General features: G+C 39.8%; 1 protein-coding gene across 1 annotated transcript in view; it reads right to left on the bottom strand.

Moving 5' to 3' along the window:
• The window catches only part of si (sucrase-isomaltase), a 62,319-nt gene that overhangs the window by 26,129 nt on the left and 21,351 nt on the right, over positions 1 to 14,839 (bottom strand). Inside the window, exons 18-24 of the mRNA XM_030744154.1 lie at positions 13,444 to 13,528; positions 9,305 to 9,361; positions 5,544 to 5,668; positions 5,338 to 5,426; positions 5,014 to 5,063; positions 4,498 to 4,680; positions 485 to 619 (exon numbers count right to left, since the gene is read on the bottom strand). Coding sequence (XP_030600014.1) covers positions 485 to 619; positions 4,498 to 4,680; positions 5,014 to 5,063; positions 5,338 to 5,426; positions 5,544 to 5,668; positions 9,305 to 9,361; positions 13,444 to 13,528 — 724 coding nt within the window. The remainder of the gene's footprint in view (positions 1 to 484; positions 620 to 4,497; positions 4,681 to 5,013; positions 5,064 to 5,337; positions 5,427 to 5,543; positions 5,669 to 9,304; positions 9,362 to 13,443; positions 13,529 to 14,839) is intronic.

Raw genomic sequence — 14,839 nt, 5'->3', positions numbered from 1 at the left:
TAAGAATGCCCGCACCTGTTTCTAAAATTGTTGGGAGGCTCTGTAAAATAAAGGACTGAAAGCATCAAATCACCCATTTGTATCTCTAAGACACCAGAAGCTTTGATAAAATGCAAGAATTTGACACCATAGTAGTAAGAACAGGCTTGGTATTATGTACCACAGATGATGCAATCACCCAATTCTTTGCCAATGGAAGTTTAGAAACATTTATTCTGAACGGGGGCAGCTGTGGGTGAAAAGGTAGAGTAGGATGCCTACCAATCGGAAGGGCAGCGGTTTAATCCCCCCGCTCCTCTAGTCTGCATGTCAAAGTATCTTTGACAAATATGAACCCTGAATTGTCCCCAATGCATCCATGTGAATGTGTGAAAGTTATGTTCAAAGTGCTTAGGCACAGGAAAAAAGTGCTTGGGTGAGTGAGACTTATAATATACACATAGTATTTTTATGTATAGTATTTGTAGAGAAAGTCACTACTTACATCCCAGACACACCCCCTGGCCTCGCACTTAGCCTGATCCTCATCTTCCTCTGGATAACAGTTAATGCGCATTACTTTCCACTCCACCACATAGGTCTTCCCCAAGGTCAAGTCGAGGTCGTGCAGGGATAGTACCTGTGTATTGGATGAAATTTAAGGAAGAAAAATGTTTTTGCAGTGATTACAGATGCCATGTGAGAACGTTCTTTCCAAGCTGTCTCTGAATGAAGAAGTTCCTCGTGCTAGTAAGCTCAGACCTGCTCACTTCCTTGATGCATGTGTCATGTGTACTCAGTTTATAATCACCTGTTATTTTCCTAAATTAGTTATTCTTACAATAATACTGGGAATCCTTTCACTTTTGCCTCTACATTAGCCATCTGATGTATCCTCAACTGGTGAGTAGACTTCCATGAGCCACACAACCCTTTTCTTGTTTTTCAATTTGAATTATGCTTCACTGATTCTATTTTGTAAAAATCATTAGGCAGAACAAACAACCACACATGAAGTTGTAATTAAAAAGAAGAATAAAGAGACTGCAAAGATAGGCATATACAGAGGTGTAAGAAGCAAAATTAAACAGAGAGGGCAGGAAGGAGGGGAAATAAGTCACAATAGAAACAAGTAGTAAAAACTAATAAAGGACATGTGTTGTAAAGGAGGCCATTTACACATACAGTATACCACGAAATACATAGATGGAAGCAAGGGTATATATAGTAGGGATACGTGTGGCTAGACGTTTAAGCACTTCCGCCCTTGCTAGCCAGTGCTGGAACTAGTCGATTAAATATATTATTATTTTATTGATGCTCAATGGCAGTTATTGCTTCAACAGTGTTAAAACACCACGGACCACTGACAGAGGTTGCACTCCCCTCCCTTATGAATTGAAGTTGTAAAGGAGCAAGCAGGAAGGAAAATAGATGACAGCCATGCTAGCCAGACCTGTTCTGGAGTACTTTGATGTAAAAATCTAGCAGCAGTTTGTCGGCTTTGTTTGAATAAACTGGAATATAGCCAAGCAACCAAAGTAATGTGTAAGCTATGTATTCTGCACTGGGTGGACAGCACTGCACTGCTGAGGTTAGCCAAAACTGTACCAACTATTCTGACAATGTGTCGGGTAAGCACTAAGATGTGTCTCTGATCCATGGAAATTGTCACTGGACACATTTTGGAACTGGAAGTTCACACCAGAAAACGATCCAAAAATCATAAGTGGATGTGTGGTAGACGCATGCTCTTTAACCTTCCGAAACGTGAATTTTCCTGCAACACCACAAGTGAAATTCCTGTAATACCCACATGTTGGCTGTGATACGCAATTTCTCTGCCATCAGAAACCACTTGAATTTTTTCTGATAAGACAAACCATCCAGTAATTACAGTAATGCAAAGTGCGCTTGAGCAAACATGTCAGCGAGGATACGCTGGGTAAGGGTTAACAGTTAATTAATAATTAATAATGTCCTAGCTCATTTTAGATTTTTTTTTAATGAAATATTAGAGCTATGCATAATGTTAAGCTGAATTATGTTTTTTGTGAAACATATAGAAGAACAAATTGAATTGTACTCATTTTGTATTATTCAAAGGCTACATGAAAGTACCAGGCAGCTTAGTGCAGACTACGCTGGTTAGTTTTCAGTATTATGATGAAGGTTACAGTGATGGACCATGCTGGACTGGTTACATCAAAGGTAGTAGACAATTACATTTTAGATGGTGATGGTGATTAGATTTACTGACTGAATTCTGTATTTTATACTAACTTTATTGTGTCTAGGGGTTGGAAATCAGTCATAAAGCTCATATGTGTTCATATCTTGTTGAATTCAGTTGGCTAAATTCACAAAGTGCAGTGAATATTGGTGACTTCTCCTGATGCACTAACAGTCAAACACTGTTATAACAACTTTCTGGGGACCCAAGTTTTTCTGTTGTTATAACCAGCAAAAACAGCATAATCGCATGTATGTTGACTAGTGCTTCTAAAGGATGTTATTATATCTATTTTATTTTTTTTAATTTTTTTTTGCCCTAATCAGAATTGTCATTTATATCAGTGCTTGACTTATTTTAACAAATAATCTCCACTCAATCTCCACCCTTCCAGCTATGCCTGGCCATGGCTGTTGTTGAGTTGTGAAATATTCACAAGAAGGTGTCTCTGCTGCATGCCAGTAGTGAGTTATGTTGCTCTTAATAATATAAAATAATTAATTAGTCACCTGTATTCATTGCTTTACCTTGGACACAGTCAGAACATCTCCAATGTGCACAGCACAGCTTTGCATGTGAATATGGCGATTCTCTGGTTATGGTCTTTGGTTTGGTCTTAGACATCAGTTTGCCTTGGGAAATTTGGTCTCGTGTAATTTTGATTTGGACTCATGAAAATAAGCTTCAGAAAAGATATACAAGCCCACTGAGAAAAAAAAATGGACTCATGGAAAAAAAATCCTTAGCGCTACCACTCAACATTCTACACGATGCACAGTGCTGCACATTTCTGCAACATTTAAAATATGGTTTGATTTACAAGGAATATAATTAATGGTTTCATAAGGCTCTTAAAATACACAAAGTATTTGTTTAGCCAGTGTTAATTTCATCTGTTTAATGTGTGCTTACTTTAAATGGTTTCTGGGGGGTTTCTGTTAACTTAGTTGCCAGGAACATCTCTATCATACAGCAGGCAGGAAATGGTTAAAAATGCAAATAAATAAGGGTGCCAGGGTGTCTCAGCGGTTGAGCTGAGACCACGTGTGCCACGTGGCAGTGTAGACGGCGCTGGTTTGAGTCCCGACCTGTTGCCATTCACTGCGTGTCTTCCCCCATCTCCCTCCTCCCACCCTCCTGTCTTTCTACACTGAAAACTGTCAAATAAAGCCGCAAAAGGCCAAAAAAAAAAAAATAATAATAATAAAAAAATCAAATAAAGAAATGTGACTTATATCTCATAGAGCTATATTTGAGTAGATCTAAAATTAATGATCTTTAGCAGCTGTGACCTATGTTCACTGCTTAGACTAGGTAAACAATGACTGATGGACATGAAAAGCCAGAGTTTAGGTTTAACGGCACAATTACCCTTAACCTGCAGGAAATTAATACAACTCAGTGTCTTTGATAAGTGTATGGTTGTGCCAAGGACCAGAGAGCCCTCAAGGATCTACACAAACACTGCTACAGCCACATATACATGAATGCGTATCCACACACAGTTATTGACACACACAAAACAAATCTCAAACATACTGCTTAACTGAGCCTCTTGACACTTTTTAGACTTTTACCTTTTGCTCATAACCCTGGGCACTTACTGTAGAACTCATGGTTGTTCATTTTCTGTCTTCTTCCTCTTTCTCATAATGACTTGCCCCCACACACACACTCACATTTTTTAATTTTTTTATGAGTCTCACCTAATGTAAGTTGTTATCATTTGTTACACTTGCAGGCTAACCTTGAAGTGTACAGTCAAACTGAAACAAATGACAGGTGTGGCTGCTGTCGAATTAATCCACCCTGCATCGGTCCTATAATACTTGAGTTTGTGCTTAAAAATTTGTTTTTGACTGTAATTCTTATTGTTAATTAATTGATTGATAAACTTACACATATTACATTATTTTTACTTATGCCACTTGCTGCTAAATGTTCAATTGTTTTCACCAATGAGTCACTAAATGTGTATCTGTCTTGTTTGTTACTTGTTTGTACACATTTTTATAAATGTATTTATTCATTTAAATAATTAATTGATGCAAAAAATGGCATATGCTGTAAGTAGAGCTGTAAGTTTAGTACAGTTTGGTTTTAAATAAAATAAATAAATGTGTGTGGTATATTGGGACATAAGAAAGGCGCTTACAAATAAAATGTATTATTATTAATCTCTTTTTTGTGAGGGCAATTTACTTTGACATGAAAAACAAAACAATGTTTGCTGTTTTTATTTTGGATTTGTGCACAGTTATGTCTGTGATCATGTGTGTATTTACCTTCTTGACTCCATCGAAGTCTATGCTGCTGTTTGTTAATGTAGTCGTAGTGTTTTCAGCGTCGACATGAGTCACAGAGACGGACATGGGAGAAATTGGCACCCCAAGGATAACAATGTTGTCAAACTTAAGGTTGTTTGGGTCACTATAACCAGCATGGGTCACCTGCATTGTCAGTATTCCCTACAAGACAGCACATATATAATTACATAATTTGAACTTCTAAATATTATCCAAGATGCAATTTTATTTATTTATTTTTTTACTGTTGTTCATGTATAGAGTTATGGTGATTCCACCCCAGAATAATGTTAACATAGAGGTAATGTAACTGAAGCAATAAAGCAGGAACATGTCTGATCCAGTATCGCAACATTGGTCAGTCATGAATGGTAATATGGACCCAAAAATTCAGAAATCTTGGGTGCATTTGCACTTTGGACTTAAGCTCAGATTAAACGAAATATGTTAGCTGGATGTGAAAAAGGGGCATGTGGCCTTGTGGGGAGAAGTTACCTGGGTAACAGAGAACTTGTAGTGGATGTAGTTGCCATTCTTAACTGTGTCTGTAAAGAGAAGGATATGCAGATCTTCATCTTTGTCACAGTACTTGAACACAAGTGATGCACAGTTACACAGAAAAGTACCTCACTTCTACTTGTTAACGTGTATGAGCTAACTGAAAGTGATTTAAGAGTCACATGAGCTAATTTCCATTTTTGTACTCAAAAAGATAAGAACTTTCACTTGATGAACATTAAAGTATGAATCCAATCAGTGCTAATAAGATTATATAACACGCAAGCACAAAAAGGTACAAAACGAAAAAGGAGACAGTACCTCGGGATTCGCCGTCATCCCAAAATAGCTCCCCAGCTGCACTGCCGTAGTCATCAAGAGCAATGATCAAGCCCATCGGGTTATGCCGACTAGTTAAACATACACACGTAAAATTACAAACAGCATGCACAGGAACAAAATGTAAGGATAAATACAAAATGTACCATTATGTGGCTGTTTGTGATAATCTGCATGTATGTGTGTACCTGTATGTGGTGGTGACATTAGGTTTCTGTGTCGGGAGGATCGCTCCTCCCCTGATGTGTAATCCAAGCCTCTCAGCTGGTAGATTCATTTCAACATGCTTTTTGCGGTCTGTCACCTTTTCCATCTGATCAGGACAGCAGAATAAAATATTGATTAGCCTTCATTCCCTCCTTTGGGCAAAATAATCTATGTGAGGTACACTTTTTCCTTGTTATAGAAAAACATTTTTTTTATATATACACTGCTCAAAAAAATAAAAGGAACACTCAAGTAACACATCCTAGATCTGAATGAATGAAATATTCATTGCTCTGTATACTTTGCTCTGTACAAAGTTGAATGTGCTGACAACAAAATCACATAAAAATCACCAGTGGAAATCAAATGTATTAAGCAATAGAGGCCTGGATTTGGAGTCACAAACAAAATTAAAGTGGAAAAACACACTACAGGCTGATCCAAATTTGATGTAATGTCCTTAAAACAAGTCAAAATGAGGCTCAGTATTGTGTGTGGCCTCCACGTGCCTGTATGACCTCCCTATAATGCCTGGGCATGCTCCTGATGAGGTGGCGGATGGTCTCCTGAAGGATCTCCTCCCAGACCTGGACTAAAGCATCTGCCAACTCCTGGACAGTCTGTGGTGCAACATGACATTTGTGGATGGAGCGAGACATGATGTCCCAGATGTGCTCAATCGGATTCAGGTCTGGAGAACGGACGGGCCAGTCCATAGCTTCAATGCCTTCATCTTGCAGGAACTGCAGACACACTCCAGCCACATGAGGTCTAGCATTGTCCTGCATTAGGAGGAACCCAGGGCCAACCGCACCAGCATATGGTCTCACAAGGGGTCTGAGGATCTCATCTCGGTACCTAATGGCAGTCATGCTACTCTGGCGAGCACATGGAGAACTGTGCAGCCTTCCAAAGAAATGCCACCCCACACCATTACTGACCCACTGCCAAACCGGTCATGCTGAAGAATGTTGCAGGCAGCAGATTGCTCTCCACGGCGTCTCCAGACTGTCACATCTGTCACATGTGCTCAGTGTGAACCTGCTGTCATCTGTGAAGAGCACAGGGCACCAGTGGCGAATTTGCCAATCCTGGTGTTCTCTGGCAAATGCCAAGCGTCCTGCACGATGTTGGGCTGTGAGCACAACCCCCATCTGTGGACGTCGGGCTCTCATACCATCCTCATGGAGTCAGTTTCTAACCGTTTGTGCAGACACATGCACATTTGTGGCCTGCTGGAGGTCATTTTGCAGGGCTCTGGCAGTGCTCCTCCTGTTCCTCCTTGCACAAAGGCAGAGGTAGCGGTCCTGCTGCTGGGTTGTTACCCTCCTATGGCCTCCTCCATGTCTCCTGGTGTACTGGTCTGTCTCCTGGTAGCGCCTCCAGCCTCTGGACACTACGCTGACAGAGACAGCAAACCTTCTTGCCACAGCTCGCATTGATGTGCCATCCTGGATGAGCTGCACTACCTGAGCCACTTGTGTGGGTTGTGGAGTCCATCTCATGCTACCACGAGTGTGAAAGCACCACCAACATTCAAAAGTGACCAAAACATCAGCCAGAAAGCATAGATACTGAGAAGTGGTCTGTGGTCCCCACCTGCAGAACCACTCCTTTATTGAGTGTGTCTTGCTAATTGCCAATAATTTGCACCTGTTGTCTATTCCATTTGCACAACAGCATGTGAAATTGTCAATCAGTGTTGCTTCCTCAGTGGACAGTTTGATTTCACAGAATTTTGATTTACTTGGAGTTATATTGTGTTGTTTAAGTGTTCCATTTATTTTTTTGAGCAGTGTATGTAGAGTATGTAATTTTCTATATTTTTTAGTTCACGATATTTAATCACTGACCCTTTAAATCAGTTTGTCATCATCAGTAATTGTTACTCAAGCTCTGGTCTCATACTAGAAGTGGCAAAACCCAAAGAAGGGGGTGCTCAGGTAGCCCCTTTTCTGCTTTAAATGCATAAATCAGTAAGCAGACACATGCTTATGAGGAAACAATAATTAAGCATTCCTCTTACAACACACTGTAATTTGTAAAAGATATCTGATTTGGAGATGAACTATTTTGGTCCATTTTGCACAAGTGAACCAAGTGCACATAAATGACTTACTTACTTATCAAAAAACACCGGGCTTTTTGGGGGGTGTTCCACTCACATGCTACCCTTTATACACCTCACTTTGGACAGTAGCCTTTAAAACATTTGGGTGTTAAGATGGGTTTCAAAATACTATAATGATAAACTCAGGATTCCTCTCTTTCTCTCTTGCTCTTTTTTTAATGTGTCCCATTCATTTCTTTATTGGTCCAGTCACAGCACAGTTGTCTGATCCCCCGAGGACTAAATCCTCAGAGTAGCCTAAAATAATAATAAAAAAAAAATCCCCATCTCTTCTTATTCTCTTTTTACTTCCTTCCTTCACCGTGTCCTGTTTTTCTCTCTTGTGATGCTCTAATTCTTTTTTATCCTGTTTTCCTTCAATCCCACTGAGCTCTCTGTGAGGGTGTGTCTGTGAGTGCATGTGTGTGTTCGTGTGTGCATGTGTGTGTTCGTGTGTGTGTGTGTGTTTGTGTGTCATTTTTTGCAGAACAGCATGGGCGTGTGTGTGGGCTAGAGTTAGTGGAGCATCCATAAGCAATTTCAAAACTTATCACCCCCTCATTGTCTACCTTAAGGAGGTCTTCACTAGTCTTCTCATCCTCTTCTTAGTTTTGCTGTCTTCCTCTTTTACAAATACTGTAATTGTCATTTCTCTTGCCTTTTTCTCATCCTCTCTTTTGTTTATGGTTTACTCTGTCTCTGTGTAATTGTGCTGCCCATCTTTTTTCCATTCAACTCCCATCCCATCTGTTTTCTCCTCATCCCGGTGTTTTTCCAGTATTTCTTAGCTCTGTAACTTGTTTTTCATGGCCATTTTCACTACATCATTACTCCCCCACCCTTCTATCCTCCTACCCAGATAATCACAGGGGACCAACCAGGACAAGGGGCCAGCAGCAAGACAGCCAATCTAATCGTTCATCTGATCAGTGGGCGCTTTACATCGCCACTGTGACGGCTAAATAAGGTCCCAAAGGAACTTAACACCTCTTTTATCTCTCTGTCAGGGAGATAGTCTCTCTTCTCTTCCTTGTCCTCTCACTCACTCTTTGTCTTCGCTCCCGCTCTGTCTTATCGCTTTAGTCTCTCAATCAAAGAACTTGAGGCACCAACTTTCATGTGACACGTTTTTGTTTTACATGTTTTTGTGACAAAAGTAACATGAAAGTGATAAGCCCACCAAATCTATCTGATCTTTTTTTCTTTAATCTGTTATACTTACAAGACTTATTATGATAACTCAGCTCAATGAGATTTTTGTGGCAGTTTTTGAATTAGATTGCATTATACTGAAGATGTATTATTTTGCCTCACTTAATGGGTTTCAAGAACTACACATACTATGGTGTCTGAGTAAAAATCCAGTTTTCCTGCATTGCGGGTTAGACAGTTTTATGACCACCATACTATAAAAAACAGTGCAATTTATGAATGTGCACTTAACTTGGACAACCTCCAGTATGTGTCTGTTAAAGTTCCCTTTATTATTACTTAAAGTGAACATTTCAGCAAGATTTTGAAATAGAAGCATTGACGTTTCTGTGGTTTTTCCAGATCTACATACAATAATCGCACTAAAGGAAAAGTTGTGCTTTAGAGGGAAAAGTTCAAATGAGCAGGAAATATTCTTACCGTATCATAGTCATACCACAAAGCATCAGGTAGATATGCCCACACCTTTTCCACACCCTGCATAAAACAAGAACAAAAGACTCTTTATACATTTGTGTGTGTGTGTGTGTGTGTGTGTGTGTATATATATATATATATATATATATATATATATATATATATATATATATATATATATATATATATATATCCAATGGTACATCCCTCTGATTTGTGGAGTAAACATCAAAAGGTGTGACATCTTGTTTTGTCTGAAATGGATGGATTATAAAATTACGACTGTGTTTGATTTCTGCTTCCTTTCACTAATACCTGCCTCAGCTCATTGCACCAATCCTGACACTTTAATCTTCTAAGACTAAACATGAGGGAAAAAGGCTACAGTATGCCCCAAAGAAAGGGAGGATGGCTTTTTTCTGCTATAAATAACTGCAACTTAATGGTAAAGACAAGGATGAAATGTCCCCATCAAGGAAAGATATTCTAAAAATGCCTATCATCTAATACAAAGTTTCCACAAAGCCCTTGTGACATTTCTGTCTGCAATACTAAGATGCAAGAGATGATGGGAAAGACAACATCAAGCAACGACTGATAGGTGACAGCCTTTGATGGCTTAAGGTGGTGGACAGACAGGGGCAATCAATAGACGAGCACCAAGCCTTTGATAGCATTGTCACTTCCCTGCTCTTTGTGACAGCGCAGAACAGGGGGAGAGAGAGAGAGACAAACACAGAGGGCACAGCGAAAGAAAGAGCAAACTACAGGTCCTCCTCAAAAAAATACCATATTGTGAAATACAGTGTGACAACTGCGCAGGCCAAGGCCTGTCATAGGCACTGATGGCAAAAGCATCTCCCTTCCAATTACTCTCTCACCCCCTCCCTCTCACTGTCTCTCTCTCACTGCAGCACCATGTCCTTTTTGTGGACTGTTGAGGTCTGTCATTAGGAACATGAAACAGGGGATTCAGGAAGACAGGAAAAATAAGAAGAATAGAGTTTGAGGCATATTTGAACAATGACAAATAATAGCGAATTTGAGAAGTAAAACTAAAAAATAACATGGTAAAGAGTAGAAAGACGAAATTATGATCAGATAGATAGATAGATAGATAGATAGATAGATAATGGTTTGCTAAGAAAATTAAATGACTTAACACCCCCTTAAGGGCCACAGATTCACACGTTGACGCAAATCACCCACCACAACTGCTACACAGCCTGTGGGATGACAGCCTGGGGGAATGGATGCTCCCCCTATAGCTCGTTTTCTGGTGTCTGATTTGCTCACGGCTCCTATCACTCACACCCCTGACTAATGGGAAGGGACTGCAGGACTTAGCATGTCTGCTAACTGTGTTTGATAGGAAAAAGGGACGAAGCCTATATCCTTATTTGGTGCACTGAATCTCAGTTAGCCATATGGTAAGATTTGATCAGGTGAGCCAAAGATTCATACTGGCAGAATGATCAGATGGTAGCTGAATTAAGTGAGAGGGGCAGAGGGAGCGAGAGAGAGAGAGAGAGAGAGAGAGAGAGCGAGAGAGAGAGAGAGAGAGAGAGAGAGCGAGAGAGAGAGAGAGAGAGAGAGTGTATGAGACACAGAGTGAAAGAGAAATGAGATGAAATGAAATGGGATCACAAGGGTGAGTAGACAGCAGCTGATTAAGAGAATGCAGATGAGATGAGGGAGCCAACGTTTGATGAAAGGATGAGCTGAAAAGAAAAAGGGAGAAATGGGCATGACTAGCTAGGGAGAGTAGAAGTATGGATGAAGACCAGAGGGGATGACAGAGACAGAGTGCAGGAGTTCTCTTCAGTTTATCACAGAGATCAAGGTTAAAGCGTTGATTGATCTGAACGATAGAGAAAGCATCATTAGAGAAAGGGATAGGCAGGTGGACAAAGCAGTAAATACAGAATAGATAGAGAGAGATGAGAATAATTATAGAGCTGAGTGTAGAATATCAAGGGCTGTTAAAGATCATCCTTTGACCCTGCTCAAGTAGTTGACGCTATCTCTTTATATTGTCCTTCAGAACCTGATACATCTGTCACATATAGTCAGCATTCTCTTGCCACACAAATCCTTGTATACAAGAGAACAAAAATGCTTTGACGAGTTACGCAGTTCTGCTACACTGCTGTTTTTGCCTGAATTGTGTGGAAAATGTTGCAATGTGAAGATAAATGTCATAAATTGCAGTTATTTGCAGACAGAAACAGGAGCTTTTCCACATCTTTTTCACAGGGGTTACACAAGTAAGACCACGAACAAAAGGTGGAGGAGGGCCCACAGTAATTCTGAATATTTGATCAGAAATAAATACAGTGTCGAAAACACTGGGTACATTTTCTTTTTTTTTTTTTTTTTTTTTTTTTAAGCCTGTCATGTCTGGCAGATCTTGCAAGCAGAACTGTGATCTGAATGCATTGTTGAGCCAAACATATTTGCTATTTCAAGATGAGCTCTATAGGTTCTCTATAGGCTTCTCTTGTTAGTGTGTGACCCTTTATTTTATTTGAGCTATTTTTAACATACTGTGTGATAAATTTTGCCAGAGCTGACAGGCTTAGGAAAAAGAAAAGAAAAAGCACTGGGTACATTTTCAGGATTGTGTGCAGCCCTAAAACTGATGGATTCTGTGAAAAGTGGTCTGAACATTGTTTTGCATTGAATAACAAAAGTGGTGAAATGAGCATTTAGACCCTTTATTAAAAGTCATCATGTTTCATAAGTAATAGTTTAACATTTTTAGCATCAAAATACATTTAAAGTACATAATGTAAAAGTGCTTTTTATGCAGAATGGTCCTTTTCAGCATCATATGTTTGAATGCATGACCTCTGCATGTCAGAGACTGGAAGATGTCCCTATCTACCCAGAGTAACTCTGCAGTTGCTCACAATGCCACCTGCAGACAAAGCAAAGCAAATGTTTAATCTAACTCTTGCATAAGCTTACCTACTGTAAATTTATTCAAGGGCATGGCTTCACCATCACAAGCAAGGTAATATTTTTTTCCTCCTTGGAGGACTTCTAAACATTTCTCTCTGTTCAATTATCAGGGCACTTTGATGGAAAGCACATTGCTTTTAAAGAGAAGGGAAATGAGCAGTGAGTCATAATTGATGCCCCAACACACCCACTGATAATGGATGTCTTTTTATCCTATCCTGTTTCCAACTGCACAACAGCAGTCGAATTGTGTCTCTGGCTGTGAAGGCTTCCCAAATAGGTGCATTTGTCTTGGTTCACAAAAATAACATCCTGCACAGTCGCCTTATGGCTCTTCCTTTCTCTATATTCAGTAAGATGTAAACTCTGAAGCACCGCAAGCAAAATCTCCTCACTTTTTGTATTAGAAACTTTTTCACATTTACACTGATTGAAGTTACTTTATCCTCAACCCGACAATGAATCCAATTCGCTTTCCACTATTCTGTAATTCACGAGAGGCCACGCTAAATTGCTTATTATTCAGGCCACTTTGACATGACCGCAATTGCTGCATATGCACACATACATATGCATCTACAGGCGCACACATTTAAAATATGCGTGCAGCTGCACGCACACACACACACGGGCACGCGCGCACACATGCACACTCGCACACACACTGAAACAAACACAAGAATACACACTTCTATCTACACTTCTAATCTGCTCGTAATGAGGTCAGTGCTCTCATTAGAGCTGAGAGAAAAGAGGGAGGATATGGAAGAGAGAAGAAAGAGGGATGAGAGTAGGGGAGGGCAACAAAGAAAATCCCATGTCATGTTTTCCCAGTGGAGGTCACTGTGTGTGTGTGTGTGTGTGTGTGTGTGTGTGTGTGTGTGTGTGTGTGTGTGTGTGTGTGTGTGTGTGTGTGTGTGTGTGTGTGTGTGTGTGTGTGTGTGAGAGAGAGAGACTTTGTAGACATGCGAGTGAGTAGCTGTTCATCTCAGCTGCAAGACCTACTATATGTATATTTCTCTAAGTAATGTTTATAATGTGATTATGAGTGAACCACAGTATCTTTGTATGTACAGTACCAGTCAAAAGTTTGGACACACTGTGTGTCCAAACTTTTGAATGGTACTGTACATATATTCTGAGATAGTGTGTGTGTGTCTGTGTGTTTGTTAACTTACTGGATCCAATACAGGTGTGATGAGCAGGTATTTTCCCCAGAGGAACTGGCGATCCACTGTCCAGGTTTCACTGTCAGAATAGAACCTTGGACAAGCAAGAATACACTTAAAATTAGATACCACTGTCATTATGTTGGGGCTAGCCAGAACATATTTAGACTGAATGTCTGTATATTGTATGTTCAATTGTTCCATGACAGTTTTAGGAAGTATAGTCTTTTCTAGAATAATAAACTTTATATTACCACTGTTTCCATGTCTTAATTTGCCATGTTTTTTATCTTCAATCAGTTTCTTGCAGGAGACTCTTGTAGAGTCTCACATAGACTTGTCACTTGGTTGCCATTATGTTTTTGTTCATGCTGTTTGGTGTCTTGTTGAAAAGTGAAATGAATAACTGTATTGCACCATGTATCTGTTGCTCATTTGGTTTTCTAGTTGTCTGATTGCCAGAATGCAGGCAAATTTTTCTTGTGCTTGCTATAAAAATAAAACCACTCAGGCAGGAGTGAATTCATTCGATTTGGAATTGCTATCATGCCAAGGTCTTAGTATCTGCTGGCATGTTGTGCTTTCGTTCATTGCCAGTGACATCATATTTTAGTTTATAGGCCAGGGTTGCCAACTTTTAGCTACTAGCTTTCAGCCAGTTGGAACAGAGCTTTTCTCCGAAGTATGTCACATTGCTCACTTTTTTTTTTTTTTTCAGGAAAATGTCAGTAGTAAATCAAGGAATCTTTGTTTTTGCCTGTCTTGACAGCTGTTTATTCTGTCTGCTTTAGACTTGGTGGGAGTATTTCTGGACTCTGGAGTTACAGCAGCATCAAAATTATTCAGAAAAGCAGTGAACTCAATTTTGGAGTCTTCTCCTTCCTGCTAGATAACACCTTCAGAGGTACAATAACACCACCTATGACCTTACAGATGATGATGTCACACTGTGGCTTCAGAATGATGGCGACTTTGCTTTCATGCAACTAGTGCAGTGCCCACTGTCACAGGGATGTGACATCAACAAATGTGGATGGCACAGTCACTGGAGTGTTATTCACCAAATATGTTATGTGAACATTTCATTATGAGTTCACGTGAGTGTAACATCTGACACATCATCTAACAAATCACAGATCAAAGTGACCTACAGTAGCTGTAATGAAAAAATAACCACTCATCGGAATGACCTCAAACTCAACACTGCACTTGTTCAGGTCCCCAGCAATACACAGTATGAAGTACAGTGGGAATAGATATTTAGGGTTTTAGTGGTTATGGTCAGTATGCCTTACATATTGACGTGTAAATGTGATGCCTCAAGAGAAGAAGTGTGTCCACGCGTGAGCGAGCTGAGGCTTGGTTAGTTTGTGTCTCCATCTGAATTGGTACGATAATGCTTTAA

The sequence above is a fragment of the Archocentrus centrarchus genome, chromosome 13 (genome assembly GCF_007364275.1).
Source record: "Archocentrus centrarchus isolate MPI-CPG fArcCen1 chromosome 13, fArcCen1, whole genome shotgun sequence".
NCBI lineage: Eukaryota > Metazoa > Chordata > Actinopteri > Cichliformes > Cichlidae > Archocentrus > Archocentrus centrarchus.
The sequence above is the reverse complement of the archived record's forward strand: the minus strand, read 5'-3'. Positions and strand labels throughout refer to the sequence as shown.